This window comes from Phaseolus vulgaris, chromosome 10 (genome assembly GCF_051622355.1).
Source record: "Phaseolus vulgaris cultivar YP4 chromosome 10, ASM5162235v1, whole genome shotgun sequence".
NCBI classification, from domain to species: domain Eukaryota; kingdom Viridiplantae; phylum Streptophyta; class Magnoliopsida; order Fabales; family Fabaceae; genus Phaseolus; species Phaseolus vulgaris.
In genome coordinates this window covers 2,814,990-2,836,094 of record NC_143507.1, presented here as the reverse complement: position 1 = coordinate 2,836,094, position 21,105 = coordinate 2,814,990, and the positions used below count along the sequence as shown (strand labels likewise).

Below are 21,105 nucleotides of genomic sequence, written 5' to 3'. Positions count from 1 at the left end.
ACTTTGACGTTCAAATCAATTTAGGTTCGAGTAAATGTGTTAGTTTTGGATCAGAATTTTCATACCTTTCCCATAAAGTGATTGTGTATTTCTAGGACTGTTTCTTATTGCACCTCCATATCTTCTTCTGCCACCTCCATACACAACATAAAAATACATTTTTATCCTTCTTGTGTCACCCCCATAGAGTAGTTTTTGGATTATGTAATCCGGAAACTCATTTGAAAAAAGATTTCTAAATAAGACTTCCAAATTATGTAATCCGGAAAGTAATCATGCATATGAAAAAAGGCTTATGAATTATGTAATCCGGAAGCTAATTACAAATTTGAAAAATGACTTCCGGATTACGCAATCCAGAATATTATAGAGGGAAATTTTTGAAAATTAAAAAATTTATGGAGGTGAGAGAAGAAGGTATGGAGGTATAGGAAGAAACAATCATCTATAGAGGTGACTTTGGGCCTTTAGTAGTAGGGATGGCTAAGCAAGGCCCAATCACCTTCTAATCATGATTTAAGCTTTTTCCTATTTGTACTCAAAATCACTTAATTACGCAAAACATTCATAACTAACTTTCATAAGTGATTGAAGAGATCATCCTACAATCGTCTTAATATTATTACAAGGTTCATGTGAATAATGACTATCATATTTTTGATGTGACAATATATTTCGTATTTTTATATTTGTAAACCATATTAATAACAATGTAAAATAATTTTTATAAGAGTAGTTATATATTGATAAACAATATTAATTATATAACTAATTTACAATTACTTAATTATTTTTAAGAAAAACATAAATAAGAAAATCAATTATTATTATTATTATTATTATTATAAAGAATTATATATGAAGAAAATTATCACGACATCATTTCTCTTTTTATATTTCACAATAGTCGTGATTCTCAATCAGTTGAGAAAGGAACATTCTTACCAAAAACAAGAAAACAACATTATTCCAAAAAAATTTAAAAATGAAAGAAACAATGTTCGTTGATTCACATATTCTGAGATTGAACCTTTTCAGCCACCAACCCTCTCTCATTCATTCATTTCCTTCATCTGCTGGTACCCATTTGATCCTAAAATTTAGCACCCTTCATCCTCTCATGGGTTTTTGATAAAGCAACCGTTTTTGTCACTGGATTTTGAAAAAAGCTAGTTTCCATGGAAGGGTTGGTGAGTTCTGGGATCAAAACAATTCGTGTTTTTGGTGTTACAAAGCACCAATCTCGTTTTCTTCCTTCATCAACGCTGCATCTGAGGAGTAATAGCGTGTACGGTATTGGAATTGGAATTGGGGTTGAGGAGAAGAAGAAACAGAAGTGTTTCGTTGTGGCTGCATCTGTTGGGGGCTCCAAAGTGGGCCATTTTGAGAACACACTCCCTTCCAAAGGTTATTATGCTATATTATTTATGTACATTACATGTTTTTCATGTTGTTTGCTTCATGTTTTTGGGGAACAATAATATAGTGATGTTTTGTGATGGTAGAGGTTCTTGAGCTTTGGAGAAAGGGTGATGCTGTGTGCTTTGATGTGGATAGTACTGTGTGTCTGGATGAAGGGATTGATGAGCTTGCTGAGTTCTGTGGGGCTGGAAAGGCTGTTGCTGAATGGACTGCTAGGTTGGATTGTTTAACTGGGGTTTGTTAAAATTGAAGAGTTTTTGTTTTATTTGAGATTTTTTTGTCGTTTCTGGTATATCTGATTTTAGTGTTGGATTTTCGTAGAGCGATGGGTGGTTCTGTTCCGTTTGAGGAAGCCTTGGCTGCTAGGCTGTCTTTGTTCAACCCCTCTTTGTCTCAAGTTCAGAATTTTCTTGAGCAAAAGCCGCCAAGGTGAGACTCAGGGAGACTGAACAATGATTTTGTTAGGAGTTTTCTTTGTTTGTTGGCCTTTTTCGGATTTAACATGTTGATGAACAATGACCTACTTTATTGATTAATGTATGAGCATTTTGCTTTTGATTTGGCTTTTAATTTGATAGCATTGAAAGGATTTATTTTGTGCTTTTTTTTTGGGAATTTCCCAATTATGCTTGCCTTAGGTTTTCTTAATTTGTTAGAAGGGGATTGTTGGTGCAGTGGTTAGATTTGTTGCCGTGTGAATAGGAAGATGACAGGTTCTAGTTGTGGAATGAGCCTCTTGTAAATGCAAGGTAAGGCTTCCTACAATAGACCTGTTCTGACCCTTCCCAAGACTGGTCATTGCAAGAGCTTTATAGCATTAGGTTGTACTTTTGGGCTTTTAATTTGATAGCATTGAAAGGATTTATTTTGTGCTTTTTTTTGTGAGTTTTGCTACAAGTCAGGATTTTTTTTTACATAATTCAGCCTGAAATTTACCAATACTCAAATACTGGTTAAAACAAAGTGCAAATTAATTCTGACAAAGTTTCTGGATGTAGTATTTTTGCTTATATAATCAAACATCCTAGTGATGGAAAGACCTTATCACAGTATCACTGTATCTTTAACACTGCAGTTTATGTACTTGTGCAATGTCTTTCTGTAACTGGAAGAGAAATGATGTTAGTTTTATACTATGGTCTACCATTGACTATCAAACCAGTTTTGTCTGTTTGACATATCCATCCATGCCTGAAACAGATAAATGGGGATAAAGGGTATGTATAGATTCTAGAGATTTGGTCACTCTCCCCTAGGATGCCCATTGCAACCACAACCCTTGTGGGCACTTTCTAGCAGTAGCTACTAATGCATAATCAGTCACCCAATGCAAGTTTATATATATATATATATATATATATATATATATATATATATTTATATATTTGCTTTTGACCCCTAACAAAAAAGAGCTGCATGGTTTATAGAACAAAAAAATGTATTCAAATTGTATTTCAAATTGTTATTAAATTATAATTCAATTATGAAAAGAAACTACACTATATACTCGATAAAATGAAAGTGCCGTAGAGAAATGATACTCTGTGAAAGAGATTTATTGACTTATCCCTACTTAACTTAATCTTTGATGAGACAAACGGTTGATATTTGAATCATCAAAGCTTGACTGATTACTTTCTTTCTCTTCACCTTCTATTCAGACAGATTTGGAATAATGTTTATGATTCTATTTCATAATGTGCAGGCTTTCCCCTGGCATAGAAGAGTTAATCCAGAAGTTAAAGGCTAATGGCATTGTTGTTTATCTAGTCTCTGGAGGCTTCCGCCAAATGATCATTGTACGAAGAATAGTTAATGGTTTTTGATCTATTTTTGTGTTTGGGAGGAAATGAATAGTTTCAATGGCATGTTGTGAATTTGGATAAACTTGTTTTCTTCTTTACAGTGCACTGCCACTGAAAATATTTCATAACTAGTTCATACAGTCATTGAATGATCGTAATCTTTAAGATTAGCACCATGTTATTTCCTACACATATCTCTTGCTGAATACATTTATACTTTACTTTAGAATCTGGAATGAATGTGAGAGAGGCTTGATGAATTTTGAACGTTTTATTGGGTATGAAGGAGGGGATCAAATCTGTTATTGGAATTTTGATCAGGGCCTCTTCCATTGCCCTTAAGCCATCCCGCAAGCATGCTATTATTTTGAAATGCAATGAATATTGAATTAGCAGCTATAGTCTCTGTCTTCTAATGCTCTTCCCATGCAAATGCGTTTTATAGCTTAATGTTGATATGGCATTCAGAATTTTATGCAGTGCTTTTGACATTTGACATGTTCTATGAAAAGATAAGGGATTAGATACTTTATTTTTCTAACTTCTGGCACTCTTCTTATGAAGCCTGTTGCATCAATACTTGGAATTCCAAAAGAGAATATTTTTGCCAATCAACTATGTTTTGGGAGCAATGGAGAGTTTCTGGGGTTTGATAAAAATGAGCCTACTTCAAGGAGTGGAGGAAAAGCTGTTGCTGTCCAACAGATCAAGAAGGTTCAGCCTGTAATCACATGTTAATTTCTTTTCTTGCACTACTTTCATTGCTTAAAGCTGATCAAACTGATTTTCAGGCTCGTGGTTTCAATACTTTAACCATGGTGGGGGATGGTGCTACTGATTTTGAGGTAAGAAAACGTATTTCCTGTAATTTTATAGAAAATCTCATTTCCAACTGATTAGACTTTTTTTTTTGTAATCTGAAATCACCCATCTGAACACTACATAATGATAATGTTATAATCATTTCTTCTTCTTCTCTTTATATTGTCTTACTAAACTAAACAAGTTGTTGATTTCACACACAAATGACACTATCATACAACTTGTTGATTTTATTGGTGAACCAACTTGTTTTTACAAATATTTTGGCCAAATTGCTGTATCATTGTTAGTTATTTCCTCTTATGCCTTGTTCATGCCTTGTTCATATGTGATAGTAATTGTATGGTTTTTATGACCCCACTTTTAGGCTAAAAAACCAGGTGGTGCTGACTTGTTCATTTGCTATGGTGGTGTTCAACTTCGAGAATCTGTTGCTGTGAAAGCTGATTGGCTAGTTTTCAATTTTAAAGACCTTATAAACTCATTGGGGTAGCTTCTTTTTTTTCCATTTGTTTTCTTCTGAGCCGGCATGAGAAGTTTCCCATGTGAAGAGGATTGGTATGCAGTCACCATCTCACTGTTTAAAATTTTTAGATTTATGTCTTACTGATTTATTTAATGTGTTCTCTGTAGTTGCTACTCAATATTTTTATCTTTGTATTTTTGCCTTCGCATGAAATGCTAAACTTTTTTTTTCGAGGAATTGAATAAATTAACATTTGATCTCTTTTCTTTCTAGTTGTCATCAAAATTTTCTTCTTGGTAAATTAGATTTATTATTCTTTTGTCATTTTTAATTCTTTTGTGGTTGTTATTTTATTTGTGCAAATGCTCATGTTGCTTTTGTAAGAAGTATAAATACACTTCAACATTATGTTGCCAAGCTTTTTTTATTGTCTTTGGAGATGAAATTTCACATTTTAAAGGAAATTAAAATGCATTGAATTTGGACCGTTTACTATTCAAGTTAATTGAAATTTATTTATTTTTTGATAGATATTTCAATTATTACTAAATAAAAGAATATAGTTTAATATTAAACAAGCATTTGGTTGAGCTTATTTCTCGGTTAAATTTCTGTAAGATTTTTATAATTTATGTTGATAGGTTTTTTTTTTTCAAATTGACATTGGTTGACATTGATTTTTAATACTGTCAATTATATTTATTTTAGCTGAGAGTGATCTATCAACAATAAATAACTTTGATTGACATTAAGCAAAAAAGTAAAATTATGGTTAACATTAGTTGAAAAATATCTCATCAACATTGATTGAAAAAAAGCCTTAATTAATGTTGATTGAGAAATATTTTATAAAAAAAATCATCCTTTAAAAATTATTTACCCAAACATAAGTTTTGGGCCCGAAACAATTAACAATAACACTACCTTTTGTTTATACAGAGGTTATGATATCACACAAAAATGTCTCTATTGTACAAAATTAGTGGTTAAGACATGTAATATTTTAGCCCATGTATCACCAATCAATGTGTCTAAAATCTCAAATGGTAAGGAGAGGTGTACCTGAAAATTACTTTTGGAATATTCATTCTTTTATTAATCATTAAAATGAATTCCTATGACTTTCGTTTTACTTGGACGATTTCACCAAAACAATACAATCTTTAAGAGTTTATTCATGAGTCTTGATAAAACAACCTCATGTTTTGATCATAACAAATTGTTAAAAGTTCATTAAGTGTTTAAATTAAGAAAGTAGCTACACCTGATAAGATGAAGTTCAGATCATATCGGCGCATCAAAATTGCTAATAAACAACAACGCCTATCAGTTGAAGAACAACGAAGAATAGACGAAAGAACATTAAATAGAACTTTCACGTCATCTAATAAGCATTGTTAGGCGAAAGTTACATAACACAGATCAATTAGAATGTTTGATAAAGAAGTGAAGGAGTATCAAATGATAAACTCAATGTAGACTCCAAGCTAACACAAGATCAAAGAATATTCCTAAAGTTTGAGTCTATTTTTACAATACATATATCCTCAAGAAGACTTGCATTAAACATCAACATTCAAATATATCTAAGGACATGAGCCAAAGCTGCAAGGACCAACTTTCTTGACACAACTACTTTAAATTTTGGTCACCTCCTTGAATCAAGTCCCACATTGCCATTTTTTTTTTTAATTTTCAAGGGTTTATAAGCTCCAAATCTCTTTTGAATCTTGCATAGTCATGTGGATGGGAGGTGGTTTGTTTTGCCTTCTTTCTTAGCCTTTTCAATTAGGGTTTTGACTTTCCTAATAAAGAGGATTGTATGTTGACTCTACAACTTAAGATTTTGAACTCCAAATAAGCCTATTTATGCTTTTACTTTATACAAGAGAAAGAATATTCCAAGAATTTATACTCCTATTTTTATATAAGTCTACTTATATACATTTTTAAAAAACTAAGAAGAAGGAAAATATTATTAATATTCATATTTGAAATGTTGATTCTTCATCCGAGAAGCTACATCTTCTCATTTCCTCTTAACCAAAAGTGTGGTCGTTGGACGGTCTTGTATCAGTTCTAAAACACTTTTTATGCCTTTTTGCCTTGTTTGTCTCAAGACCGGGAGAATGTGTATCATTCCACACTTAGAAAAATCTAGAATATAAGCGTAAGATAACTACAAGTTGTCCTTTAGACAATGAGTTAATCGACCATAAGTTGTTCTTTAAACAATGAGTATGTCGATCATAACACATCACCTTTAACATGTCTAAGAAAATTAATTTACCAATACTTTGGCAACTCCAAAACAACCTAAATCTTTGAATTCTAGAAGTTGTTTTGCTATCCAATAGTTTAATTTATCTAATAAACACTAACAAAAAAATTCTTAAAATAAGACACGTCCAAAATTATATATATAAAAAAAAACACTTTAAATCACTTCCTTAAAAGTACTTTACTTAAAATCAAAACAAGTCAATTTAATAAATTGTATAGCACGCATAACAGTTACAATGTAGTTAACTAAATTATTGTTAACCAATAATTACATAATCAACTTTTCTTACCTCCTGCATCCATAATATTTTATTTTCTTCTATAAATATTCCATATGTGAATGAAATAATGCACATATCTTTTCTTCATCTTTTACTGAACCCTTTCTCTTTAATTCCTTTGTATATCTTCTTATTTGCCTATATCAATTTTAATGTTTTTTAAAAGGAAAATAATTAACAAATTAATTTTGAAAAGAAAAGTAAAAAGACGTTCATTATCTCGAAAACATAAAAAAAACATTAGATATTTATTTATTTCTTCCGTTTTTACAGAAAATATTTATTTATTTTTAGATACTGCTAGTAACACTTTATAATTAATATTACTACATATAATAGGTTCTTTAATTAGTTCTTATAATGCATTCATTAAAAAGAAGAACATACTCATTTAAAGGCTAAAAAAATGCCATAAATTTAAATAAAAAAAAAGTTATAGTAATATGTTGACATACTAAAAGAAATTTATTTATAACTGAAGCAAAGCTTCATCTTTCAAGCCAATAATTTCGTAGCCAAACCAAACTTAAATAAACATGTTACAGACATGAAGTGTGGTTGGGACACTCTTTTTCTAACCTTTTTCGTAAAGTTTATATGAAAACAAACGAATAATAACATAAGAATACCTTGCATAATGGATTCATACTAAAATAAGAAAGAGAAAAAATAATAATGGTATGAATTTAATTACATTTTATTATGTCTAATAATCCCAGATAATTTAAAAATTAAAATTGTTTCAAAAATAAAATCATCATAAAATTTTGAACTACAAAACAGACAATATTTTAGATACCATATCTTAGATATCATCTCACAAATTTAAGATTGAAATATTAGCGCCGTGAACACTAGTTAAAAGTCGAGTCATCTCAACAAATTTAAAATTGAAACATTAACGCATGTAAATACTAGTTAAAAGTCGAGATCAATTTTTTTAAAGATATAACGGTCTACACCAATTTAGAATCAGAATAATTACTTTAACTAACTAATTTTTATTTTTATTTTAGATTTTAATAAATTAATATAATAATTGGTGATTGAGTCCAATTTGCCAATAAAGTTAATTTACTTTTAATCAACCAATAATGATTAAAACATGTGTTTAGATCAATCATAGTCACATATCTTACATACATCTAAGTGTCAAATTTAAATTAATTCTGAATAAAATACCAGACATGTAGATCCTTTATACACGATGACTAAAGTTTAATGTTCAATTTTTTAAGGAAATTTAATTTTGAATATTTAGTATATAGCTTTGACAAATGAGATTAATATACTTTAATAGTTTCTTCTCATCTCCTTTAAGAAAAGTTTCCACGCAACTATTTGGTGGACAATTTTTTTATGCAATTTATTTATTCTGTCATTTAATAAACAATTATAAAGCAGTTGTCACTTTTTGAATATTTTTCTTTCTCCAAAATTAAAATAATTTTCTCAATAAAAGTATTTATTTTACGATTTCAGTTTTCGAAACTTTTTCTCGGCGAAAACAGTTTTAGAATTTTTTAATTTCCAATATTTTTAGTTTTAAATTAATTTTTAACTTTTAAAAAAGTACTAAAATACAAAAATATTTTTTATTACAAAGTTTAACTACAGTATCTTATTTATATTAAAAAATACATTTTAATTAAATAAAATTAATGTTTAGTCTATACATTGTTTAAACTAAAATACCATGATTGAAAAGTCAATAAATTTTCATATTCTATAATTGAATAGCAATACAAAAATCTATTTACATGGTGTAATAATAATAATAATAATAATAATCCATGTGCTAATTCCAAAAAGAAAGAAAAAAAATGTGAAAAGGGACAACCTAGAAAAAATTGTGAACATAGAAGATATAGAAGACAAGACATTTTCTTTGTTTCTTAATTATCTCATTCATTCTTCTTACCCTTTCTCTTCAACTCTTTCTCTCTCATATTTGAAGACATAGGGTAAATGGATGAGACTCCAATGGACCCTATAAAAACTGGAGAGAGAAAAGCATAGAAATTTATGTGCTGAAAAATAAATGGTTATTGATTTTCTTATCCGTGTGATATCTTATTAGCGAGTGGTGTTTTTGTGTAGTGAAAACGTCGTGTTGTATCTGTTCTGTGGAGAAAACGGTGTAGCAGGTCTTATTCATTGTGTTTGGAGGTACCTGACCTCTAAGATTCGACTCCTTTTCATGTAGTACATTTCCTTTCACAACAATCACCACCGATTCCCAAAAAAAACTCATTTTTTCTTTTTCTTTGCTGCAATGCCAGAATATTAAAAGCCTGTGTTATTTTGTTGGTGAATTGTGTGTGTCAGCTTCTATTGTTCTTTTCGGACAAATGGGGTTGTGTTTCTCCCATGAAAATCTGTTTTTGTTGTAATAAACTGTGCTTGTCTCTGCCATTTGAAGTTGGGAGAAATTTGTGAATTAACCCTTTTTGATTTCCTCTGTTTCTGGGTAGTATCAGGTTCTTATTTAGTTTTGTTGGGGACTGGGGAGTAGGTTCTTGCGGTTTTGACTTTAGAGTAGTGAATGGTCGGGGTTGGGTTTGGTTTAGGAGGAGGAATATGTGTGTGGTGAGTGAAGGATTGTAGTTTTGAAAGAAGTGATTTTTTGGTTCTTTTGTTTGTTATTGCTGGAAGAGGTGAAGGGTTATATCTTTAATTCATGGAAGGTTCTTCCCTATGCTGTTTGGTGCTAATTGTTGAGAGAAAAGGTGTGACTTGTGCTGTGGAGTTTGGGTAGTGGCTGTGGTAGGGAGGATAGAATGGATTTATGGGTTGTTGCAGCTGCTACTGGAGCTGGCTATTTGGCTAAATATTGGAACACGGTTGCAAAACATGGTGATAGATCCTGTCATGTGTCTTCAGAGGATTCATGTTTTGAGAATCCTGTCACCCCTAGCTGCCCCTCTCCTTTCGCCAAACAAGCCAGAAGAGATGATTTGGGAAAGGATGTGTTTTCTGATGGAAGGGCTTCAGACCAGTACACACAGGATGGTCTTGTGACAAGAGAAGTGGCTTCTTCCAGAGGGTTTAATGGTGAAAAAATGCAGCAGTTTTGGAATTATAGCAAGCAGGATGTTCTATCTTTATCAAACTTAGCAATGCCCTTATCACCATATGATGATAACTTCAAGGCTGTTGATGATGCAAATGGCCAAAGCTCTGGCATTGTTGGTGATCATGGTCTCCTTATTCCAGGTTCTTCTGCTGAAGTGATTCCTATCAACAACTCTTCTGGACAAAAAACCCTTCGTAGGATGAAGCTTTTGTCTGAGCGTGTGACTAGACCTTTAAGTTCCATAGAAAGTTGCTTTATGGCTCAGCTTTACAAGGAGCACACTGAAACAGAAGAATATGTTTTTGGTTCTCTTGCATCGCCGTCCACAACCACGAGATCATTTGTTGTAAGCAATGGAAGCCAAATAATCAACAGAGAAAATAACAGTCTGTTTAGTGCTTCTTTTGGAAGCAAGGAATATAAGCTACAAAAAGAAGCTGGTCGAGTAAAAAATGAAAACGTATTTGGGGTTCCTTCCTTACCAAAAGTCAGATCTGTAAATGATGCTAAGGAGAAATTTAATGCAGTCAGTGGGAGAAGTCGAAGATTGAGCTCTTCTGACAATGTATCGAGTGGAAGTCTTGTCCATACACAACAATATGGTATAATATTTCTTGATTTAAATAATAAATGTTTGATTTATGTATTTGTTGTTCATGGTAGGAATCACACTTGTTAGCTACTCTTGAGGATGATAATATGATAGTATGTATGTTTTTAAATTTCTTGGTGATATGCTTAGTAACAGTCTCCTACTGTATTGTTGTGAGGATAAAAGTTGTAAAGGAATCTCATTGATATTGAAACACAATAGGAAATATCACTGTTCATTTGCAAATGGATTTTTTTTAGGGGTGATATTGCTTCAGGTCCTAAAGCAGCATTCCCAGCATTAATTACCAAAGGGCTTTATTATCTGATCTTAACTGTTTTGATCAAGCCTAGCTTTGTAAATTATAACCCAAAAATATCATCTTCATAAGGAACTGCAAATATAGATCTTTGAAATGAATTAGGTTTCTATTTATTCATGGGGGGGACATGTATTAGGTACTTGATTTGGATAATGTAAAGTGTTATACTTTGATTACTAAATTCGTTAACATGTCCACATTCATCAGATAAAACACTTCTCTTCAGTCTTGGGATTTCTTATGGGATGATAACTTCCATTATGGCAAATAAAAGAGAAACAGGCAAGTTAAGAGAGTTGTTGAAGCAGACTGAAAACTTGGTTCAAGATCTACAAGAGGAACTTGAAATGAAAGATGCAATGACTGTGAAGGAGTTGCAGAATGAAAATTATGGTTCGCAGGATACTTGTGATCATTCCTCATATGATAAGGAGCTAAATGAATTTTCCCCTGAAAAGCATGTTGATAACTCACCAAGAATTGACTCCAAAGAATCATGTCATCAAAAGGTAGAACAAAGTTCAGAATCCATGAGCAAAATTGAAGCTGAGCTTGAAGCTGAACTCGAGAGATTGGGATTGGACATGAATGCATCAAGCCTAGAAAGAAAGTTATCTGAGCTTGTTGAGGTAAGAATATATGTCTGTTTTCACATTGCCTAGTAATTACATGATCTTCTAGCACAAAACATCGTCTTGAAATATATTTGATGTGTTTTATTATTAGTTCTTCCATTTATTCACCTCCTAACTCAGCCTATGGTAGTATTGTTGGTCCCAAGCCCATGTAAGAGGGAGGAGGGTTGTGTGATGCTTTTGGCAGCTAGTGTAAAACTTGTTGAAATGCCAAATATGGATCATTCATGCAAGATTTTGCGTGCCAACTGCAATGTATTCACCTCCTAGTTTAGTTGGTCTCTCATTCTTGGCTGTGGTGAAAATAACAAAAAATGGAATGGAAATGACCCCTTCTTATTTAAGTTCCTTAAAAGAGTTTATGTTACTGAATTCTTCCCTGTTAACCTTTTTCACCTTTATGGAGAGTACAAAGTATAACCTTGGTCTGTAACAAGAAGGGCAACTTCCACTTGTTTTGATCTATTAGGATTCTAATTCACATAACTAATTTATCATGACAGTAGAAATCAGAATACTGCAATAAATAACTGAGCTTCCTGACACACAGCCAACCTTTCATCAGCGAGCTGATCAACTGAACAAGAAATCTTTGCACTGCTATATATATTGGTTTTAGCTCCCTTTGCCAATTTTACGTGCCTTATTTTTCTTGGAAGTTCCAATGCTTCTTTGTTTTGCAAATCATACACATTTGCTTTTTTCAAGTGAAAACTCTATACTTTCTTCTATTGCTTGTGGTTGAAGTTGATGGTTCTTAAATGGGTTAATGGTAAACAAACTCTTGCAGATTGATTCAGAGTTTGTAGCAGATTTTTCCCAAGGTGAGTTACGAGCTGACATGGTCAGTGGTAAAGATTCTGTCCCTCCAAAATCCACTGAGGATGCCGGTGATCCAACACCTCTCCCTGCTAACTATGCAGTTTTGCCTCATGAACTGAGTTTGCGTTTGCATGAAGTTATACAATCTCGACTTGAGCAACGCGTGCAGGAGCTTGAGGTTGCCCTCGAAAATAGCGAGAGGAAAGTGATGCTTTTGGAATCAAAGCAAGAGGGTTATCTTCAAAAGGCATCTTCCTTTAGTAGAGGAAATGATGATTGTGACCTTATGTCCCAACCCTTAATCCTCAATTTATCAGGTGAAGCTCTAGATGCATACACTGAGGCCTATGAAGAACTGATAAAGATAAATGACTCTGAACAAAATTCACCACATGATAGTATTGACCACAGGGAAGGTTTACATTTACATGATTTGCATGTATTAGGGGTTCAACATGGTGGAGCAAATGATTCTAGCGAGGTAACTGTGTTGGAAGGGCACAGCTCTAGAATTTATGAACTAGCTGGTACTGAAGTTGAAAGTAATGGTTTTGATGATAACGAGGTGGAACAGCAATTGATAAGGCAAATTGTTGAAAGGACCAAGAAAGGTTCTCTTGTTTTTAAAAATGCACAAAACATATTGTGTTGTATGGAGGAAGATGAACAATGATATCAAACAGTTTTAGACATCTAGGAATAGAAAAGAGTTAATATTTTACTAATACCCAAAAGCTTCCTTTATTTTCACTTTTTTTCTACATCATATTCCATGAGATCTGTGCAGCCTTTTTACCCCTACTTTTAAATTCTTTAAATCAAAAAGTGAAAGTTCTAAGTGTTTTTACCTGAGATTCATTGGCCTATAAAGTTCATGGTTGGATACATGCTTAGTTGATTCATATAGTGCACGTTTGAAATATCAGAATGAACTCTACATCTAATTAGATTAGAGTGTGTCCATGTTCATAGTGATAAATCATATGTTCACTATTAGTAATTATTGTTCAGTATTAGTAATTATTGTGTATGAAACATTGTCTGGGTTGTCACAGGTGAAATTATCTGGGAGATGAGCTATTGTGTTGGCATTTACTGCAGTACACAAACAATGAAATGAAATGGATGCAACAACAAAAAATCATCAGAAATGTAATTTGTACAATGTAGAGAAAGAAAAAAGAGATAATGAGAATGGAGAGAAAAAAAAAGAGATATAATTAAAAAGTGATAGAGGAAAATGGTGTAAGTTATTGCATGAATTATTGTCCAAATAACACTTCCTTATATATTGAATACATCATTATTAGAAGAATCATAAAAAGTATTACAAGATAAGATGTTCTTGCTCAATACAAAAAGTGTTTCTTTTATTATTATTTTGTATTCTTTGAACTTTAATTTCTAGGATTTCATTCTTCTATCTTTTTAGGTGTAACTAATAAGGTTTAGATTAGGCTTAGTTAGGTTGACTAAGAGAAGAGTATAAGAGGTGGCAAGGAAAAATGAAAATTTTTCACATGGCTTAGCTTATTAATAGTTATCTCCTTTTCTTGTAATTCACTTTGAAAATATATGACAAATTATTTGTAAGATATTTGTGAAAAGTGATAATCCTCTTTGCATCTTATCTTCTTGAGCTCTCATGAATCAATTGACAATTTCTCATGGAAATGATCTTGGAAATGAAGAACCTTTCTTCAAATTCTACTGGTCTTCAAATTCTATTGGCCATTAGAGCTTCTTTCATCTCTTTAAGTCTTTTCTACCTTTTTCGTTTTTCTAATTGTTGGATAGTTTAATTGTCTTCTTCATCTTATCTTTATATTTTCGTCAATCCATTATCTCTCTTGTGTCTTATAGTTGTTCTTTTAATTCAATTGTTGTTCTTATTCTTGTTTTGAATTTCTTTTTTGAATAGAATTTATGATTCAAACTGATTCGACATCCAAATGCACACTAAGAAGTGAAAATGAGATTCATGCTATCTAATTTATGTTTAATGAATCTTCATATCATAAACTTCCAATGCATGTTTGGTCCTAATCATTTGGTTACTAAAGAACATGATTGAAATTGCAATTTGGTATGAATCCTAGAAATCCATTGGTAATCACAAATTTCATTTTCCTTATTGTTTTTGTTGCTATTTCAATTTGGTTGCTAGTTTGTTTTTGTCAATAATTATGTCCACAGGTTCATTGCTACTTAAGATTGTGTATTCATTCATAAATTGTTGTTTAATTTTGAACAACAAATGATGTTCTTATGTTAAGTACATTTACCATGTCTTAAGTAATGTTGTTCATGGATTATGACAACCTCTAGTAATGTTTCATTCTTTGATTTAGAGTCATATGCCTTATTTAAGTTTATTCTTATTAATCTCTATATCTTTACATGAACATATTCTAAAGAAGAGACACCCAAGTTAAGAGGATGAATTGAACCAATAAAACACTTTGTCAATTGTTTGAAAACTTTTGTGATTAGTTGAAAATACTTTGTTGAAATAGTATATTAAAAATATTTTAGTATGTCGTTAAACAAGTTGATTATCTGAATCGATCACAATAACAATAAATAGTGAACATGACAACAATTTATAAGATCAAGAAAACAAAAAGGACATAACAAATTTTATATTGATTCACTCTTTTTGAAGAGCTACATCTAGTTATTCAGCTACACTAGCTAAGTTAATGCTAAACACAGAAAAAATCATTAACATGTATGTCAAGAATCAACTTTTTGCACCCTATAAGAAGATATTCAAAAAGACCTTGTAAAAACCTGTTACACATCTTCAATTTGAACACCCTATTCAGAAAAAAAAACCTCGTAATCTACTCAAAAATAGTACAAAAGAAAGATATCACCTGATTTACTTAATTACTAAACTGAAACAACAATCATGTTTACTTCTCCTTGAACAATCAAGATAACCTCTAAGATTTGCAAGAAACTTCCAAAAACATGATTTTAATCTCATAAATTCCATAAGGCTAGGATTTTCCATTTCAATTTAGAAGTTTTGACTTATAAATAGCAATTAAGTGAAGTTGAAAGTATGGAGTTCCAGTGTATCTTATTTTTATTTAAATATGTCATTATCTCTGAGATTACTATATGAGAGATTTCGTTTATGTAAGTAGTGTTGGGTTGCTTATGAATACAAATAATGTGACAATATCATCATGAAGAGTTGGAATATATCACACTGGAGAATCTAATTTAGATTCTTTAAAATATATATATATATATATATATATATATATATATATATATAAAAAGTGTATGCATGAAGAAGAAATATATATAAGAATACTAAAACAATATTCTTCCAGTTGTTAGATTCAGTTTATAATTACACACATAAAAAAGACATGTGCAAAACATAACATATACATCTACGTGATTTCACACCAAGCTTAAGAAAACTCAAAATATCATGAATGAAGAGACTTAAAATAAAGCATGAACATTTATTTTGATACCTTACAAAAGAGACTATTTTGGTAATAAAAAAATATAATTTAATAATATCACGAGTGAATTATGAGACTATAAAAGATTCATAAACATTGAAAATGCACACGAATTCACATTATAAATTTGTTTATTTTGTTATAATTATTATTATGCACTATCTTATGAAATTTATAAATAAGTACACACAGGATTCTGATCATAAAAAATTTATTATTATTATGAACTATTTTATAAAATTTATAACCATTGTAAGTCGCATTATAAATAATTTGTTGTTATTATTATAATTATTATCATGCACAAATTCGCACAAATTTATAAAATTTTATAAAATTTATACACACAAATTCGCATTATAAATACTATTTTCTAATTTTTTTAATCAATCAACGCAATTTTGAAATCTCTTGTAATTGGGCTTTCTGGGCTGGGTTTATAGACCCAATTAAAAGAAGTAAAAACAAAAAATGACCCTTTTGTTCTTTTCTCCTAGGTCGCAAAGAAAAACCAGATATCAACCTTCTCCGCTCACAGTGACTGGTATTCGGCCATTCTAAACTCGCGCGTCGTAGTTGCAAACTATCGCAACCACCCGCGGCGTTGCTGTCGGCGGCGCTTGCATCTCCCTCCACAAAGTTCGCGTCACCATCTCCGACTCACAGACCTGTTGGTGGTGCGTCAGTAGTTGCTTTGCCTTTTCAGATTTTTTTCTTCTTGTTTTTAGTAAAATATTACAGTTAAACAGATATTTCTTCTACATTGTTTTGTTCTATATTTTTTCTTCTTAATATTTTATTTGTTCTCGCGCTTCCATTTAGGTTTGTAGTTTTTTGTTATGTTCATAATTTGTTTTAAGCAATTGTGAATTTATTAGTTGTTATGAGTTAATTTATGGCTTATGAAACTAATTGAGTAATGTATTGGATCTTAATTATTGTCTATGTAATTTTTAATTTGTATTCATGCCTGTAACTTTCGTATTTGCATAACTCTTGAAAGAGTTATGACCCTCGACTTTTGATAACATTGAGTAAGAGGTGTATTTTTATACAAGAATGAGAGGATTATTGTTGACCATACTACCATATATGGAAGATCAGATTAAAGGTGACTTGAAGGCCTTATGGCTACTTAAAAATGTCATATGGTTGTTATAATTTGATTTTGACAATTCATGTATAAATGGAGTATGATCTGATGGTCAATGTGTTCTTTTCTCATTTATAAATAAAACTAGTTCTTATTTGACATGTCTTCTATATCTGTGTGTCCGTGTTTGACTAGTGACTCAATTGTAGTTTGGTAGAACCTGTGATACTAGTGACTCAATGGTAGTTTGGTAGAACCTGTGATACTAGTGACTCAATGGTAGTTTGGTAGAACCTGTGATAAGTACCTTGACAAAGTTGGTGATTCAACTGAATTACATTGGTTTTAAATATTCCTGAATGATACATTCTTTCCTGAATTCATTCTCTAAAGCTCCTGCTCCTCTTTTGATCATATTCTGATCCCTTTCTCACACTACTTTTTGTTCATTTTTTTTATCTCATTACTTGAATCCAGAGGTGAAGATTTATTTTTTGAATTGTGAGGAAGATTGATCAAAGAAACCGAGACAAAAATGAAGATGGTAACCGCTTTTACTGGCAACATGAAGGTGATTAAATTTTTGGGAGCCTGTTTTTCTTAAAAGAGATCCCCTTGCCCAATGGTTAAATAGGTCTATAGTTTAGGCTAAAACTGCATTGTTTTTCAAATTCAATTTTTATAGTTGTTTTCACTACATTCGCAGAGAGCTGCTGCTGGACTTAGACGTATTAATCTTGATGGTCTACGATGGCGGGTTTTCGATGCAAAAGGCCAGGTGATCTGCAGTCTTTTCTTGTTTCTTCCCTTCAAAGCTAATATATAGTGACTACATGCCAATGACATTATATTTCAATGTCAAGTTAAAACAGTTTTCTAGTCTTATTGATTTTAGAAAGTAAGCTCCTTTTGAAGTTAACTGTAATGTTATCGTTTCATTTTTTTCTATGTTTGAACTGATGGTTTGAAAATGGATGTAATAGAACAAAATGGAGTAGAATCACGTCAATTGCCATCATTTTGTTTGTTTAGAATAGGAAATACTTCTATTTCTACCCCTTATTATGAGACAGAATTGGGTGGAACAAAATTATTATCCATTCGCGTTCTAATTCTTTTCAAATCTCTAGCATTGGGTGACAGTTTTTCCTATTCCATTATATATTTAATTGTATGGTAATTTTATTCTGTTTTATTTCATATCACCTTGTTCCATTCTATCCATAATTAGAAAATTAGATACCCAAGCATAGTCTATGTGATTTGGTATGCATAATTTTTAGCATTTCCACAGTACAAGAATAAAATGTTTGAAATTAGGTTAATGAAGTGCTTTACAAAAGTCAGCCTATTGGCTCGCATGGCATGTATGACTAGGATTGGAAATCAAATCCTCTGACGAGTTATCTATGGATTTAGAAAAGTTAATTTCATGGAGATTTCATTTGATAACCATCTGGAATGAATATATATATCTTTTGCGATATCTAGTTTTGAAACCAACTAAGAAGGGATCATGTATATTTTGTCTCCATTATCATGAGTTGTTATCACGGAATAAGTTGCAACTGATAAGCAAATGCTAGTAGAGATCATACTAAGGGTTAGCGAAGCTTCCAATTCATTAACTTTCAATTGGCATTTGTAGTCCAGTTGACGACTGAGCAATTTGCATATTTGATTTTTTTGCTAATACAGATGTTCTTTTTAATAGGTCCTTGGGAGGTTAGCATCTCAAATAGCTACTGTAGTTCAAGGAAAGGATAAACCAACTTACACCCCTAATCGTGAGGATGGAGATATGTGCATTGTTCTTAATGCAAAGGATATTTGTGTGACTGGTAGAAAACTCACAGATAAGGTCTACTACTGGCATACAGGGCAAGTTCTATGCATTTGTACTATTAGTTAGAATTAATCAAATATATTATTTATTCGTTTTGTTCACTGACATACTGTAAAATAAATAGTTTTTTTTGTTAAGATGCCAATCTTCTATGAAATGCTTCCTAGTTTATTGTCACTATTGTTGCTTATTTGGTTTCTTATGCTCCTTAGTCTTCACAGTTTTATTCATTTTATTTTGACATTAAGTCATGGTATGTAGGTATGTTGGCCACCTCAAGGAAAGGACTCTACAGGATCAAATGGCCAAAGACCCCACTGAAGTCATTCGCAAAGCTGTTCTGCGTATGCTGCCCAGAAACAAACTACGTGATGTAAGTGATATATTCACCAATAATTTTGGAATTTTAAGTTCAATAAGGAATTTCATTACTAGGGTAAATGAGGTTATTTTCATGTTTGGCTTGTATATTACTTAGAATCCCAGTAGAAAACCCTTGAGAAGTGTACTTTGACTTTTTCAAAATGGTAGGTCAAGACCCAGAAGTAATTCCTGCTGTTCCTAGAGAGATCAAGAGGTAGCTGTTGTAATGGACAAAACCCAATAGTTTTCCGAAAGGATCAATAGGAGCAACATTTTAAATGTAGTTTGCCAAGTGCATCCAATGATTTAAAAAAAGATCTCTGCTATTATACCTACAAAAGAACCCAAATAAATTCAAAATTTAAAATTCTATTCTCTCAGCATCAATTCTTTCATGATTCTTTACTGTCTAGCCTAAATATTCTCATCATCATTTGAAGTCAAAATGCAATTAAAGAGAAAAGAAGAATCACAATTGAATATTAAGAAATTGTACATTGTTAAAATCACAACCATGTTTAGAGTTGTATCCTCATCTCGTGGAAGAATGAATATTTCTCAGTATTGTATATAGTAATTCTGATTCCTGATATTTGGATCACGAGACAAGAACAATTCATCTTACGTTACTGTAACAAGACTTATGAGTCATGGCAGTTTTAATTATGGATGCTGAATGGAAGTTTCTTGGCAATCTTATTGCACAATTTGTTCATTTGCTGTAAATTACGAACTGAGTTCATTTTAATCATCTGTGTCAACCAAACAGGAGCAAGTGATCATAGTTTCTCAGAAAACTTCAACGAAACTTGCACCTGTAAACCTTACAAAATGTGAAGAAAAAGAGGATTAAATTCTCCTTTGAATGATTTTTTTCCTTTTTCTTTTTGACAGGGTAATTAGAAAGGTTTTTCTAAAGGGGAAGGTTTCCCCTTAAGATTAGGGCATGTCACTAGCCTTGTAGATGGCTTTGCAATGGTATTTGCAGATTTACCAATGAAAGTGCATAAAAAAGCTTTGAACCCATGACCATTTTTGTTGTCTTTTGAAGTTCGATCTACTAGTTGCAGCAGGTGCCAAACCTCCTATTGTCTACTTCATGAATTGTTCCTTCTAGTTATCATTTAATCCAATAACATTGCTTTTAGTAATTTATTAACATGGTTTCTGAAAGAGAGACTAGGATTGACCAACGGAGTTATCAGTGTATATAAAATCATCAGGTCATTGTCATAAATGTTAGGAAATGAGGAAATGAAGTATCAAGTATCTTTTGCTAAAGCATAGTTTTCTTAATAGCTTGTATTTTTTAATTGTTTTTACTTTATTTTTTCCATATAATACTGAAGAACTGATCTTCTAAGTTGCATTTACTTGCATTATTGTTAATGGATGCAGGACAGGGATCGAAAATTAAGGATTTTTCCTGGCAGTGAGCACCCATTTGGTGATCGTCCACTCGAACCTTATGTGATGCCTCCGAGAAGTGTACGGGAAATGAGGCCACGAGCAAGGCGTGCCATGGTTCGAGCACAGAAGAAAGTTGAGCAGCAACAACAGAATGCTGAAGGAAAGAAGAGAAAAAATAGAGAAGCGCAGGAAGAAGAAACTGCATGAAGATAGTTTTGCTGGAGGAACTGATTATCATTTAAATGGAAAAACCATCTTCTGTCTCTGTTTGCATGGAACCAAATCCTATAATATGTCATGTTGAATTGTTTTTGAAAATTTTTACAGTTGGTAAAGAGCATCATGGTTTAAGAGCATGATTGATTCACATCATAGCCGT

General features: G+C 31.8%; 3 protein-coding genes across 3 annotated transcripts; all 3 read left to right on the top strand.

The window, feature by feature from the left end:
• The first annotated feature begins 926 nt into the window (after positions 1 to 926).
• Positions 927 to 4,781, top strand: PSP (3-phosphoserine phosphatase). The gene is made up of 7 exons (XM_068622737.1): positions 927 to 1,407; positions 1,506 to 1,638; positions 1,744 to 1,851; positions 3,128 to 3,221; positions 3,792 to 3,941; positions 4,019 to 4,072; positions 4,417 to 4,781. Exons 1-7 carry the CDS (start codon positions 1,179 to 1,181, stop codon positions 4,540 to 4,542), a joined length of 894 nt encoding a protein of 297 aa, XP_068478838.1. The 5' UTR covers positions 927 to 1,178; the 3' UTR covers positions 4,543 to 4,781.
• A 4,156-nt stretch (positions 4,782 to 8,937) lies between these two features.
• On the top strand, positions 8,938 to 13,276 carry LOC137818498 (uncharacterized). The gene is made up of 3 exons (XM_068621957.2): positions 8,938 to 10,757; positions 11,277 to 11,698; positions 12,495 to 13,276. Exons 1-3 carry the CDS (start codon positions 9,860 to 9,862, stop codon positions 13,197 to 13,199), a joined length of 2,025 nt encoding a protein of 674 aa, XP_068478058.1. The 5' UTR covers positions 8,938 to 9,859; the 3' UTR covers positions 13,200 to 13,276.
• A 3,220-nt stretch (positions 13,277 to 16,496) lies between these two features.
• Positions 16,497 to 21,098, top strand: LOC137818873 (Ribosomal protein L13 family protein). Its single transcript, XM_090296407.1, is given in 7 exon segments — positions 16,497 to 16,691; positions 17,585 to 17,678; positions 17,814 to 17,885; positions 18,822 to 18,988; positions 19,215 to 19,326; positions 20,715 to 20,915; positions 20,917 to 21,098. Coding segments are annotated over 6 exon segments (702 nt in total). The 5' UTR covers positions 16,497 to 16,691; positions 17,585 to 17,642; the 3' UTR covers positions 21,031 to 21,098.
• The last annotated feature ends 7 nt before the right edge of the window (positions 21,099 to 21,105 follow it).

Excerpts from the sequence above, each read along its gene's own strand:
- LOC137818498 (XM_068621957.2), top strand. The coding sequence starts at position 9,860 with ATGGATTTATGGGTTGTTGCAGCTGCTACTGGAGCTGGCTATTTGGCT. Across the intron at positions 10,758-11,276 it reads TGTCCATACACAACAATATG|ATAAAACACTTCTCTTCAGT; the intron begins GTATAATATTTC and ends CACATTCATCAG. Across the intron at positions 11,699-12,494 it reads AGTTATCTGAGCTTGTTGAG|ATTGATTCAGAGTTTGTAGC; the intron begins GTAAGAATATAT and ends AAACTCTTGCAG.
- PSP (XM_068622737.1), top strand. The coding sequence starts at position 1,179 with ATGGAAGGGTTGGTGAGTTCTGGGATCAAAACAATTCGTGTTTTTGGT. Across the intron at positions 1,408-1,505 it reads GAACACACTCCCTTCCAAAG|AGGTTCTTGAGCTTTGGAGA; the intron begins GTTATTATGCTA and ends TTGTGATGGTAG. Across the intron at positions 1,639-1,743 it reads GTTGCTGAATGGACTGCTAG|AGCGATGGGTGGTTCTGTTC; the intron begins GTTGGATTGTTT and ends GGATTTTCGTAG.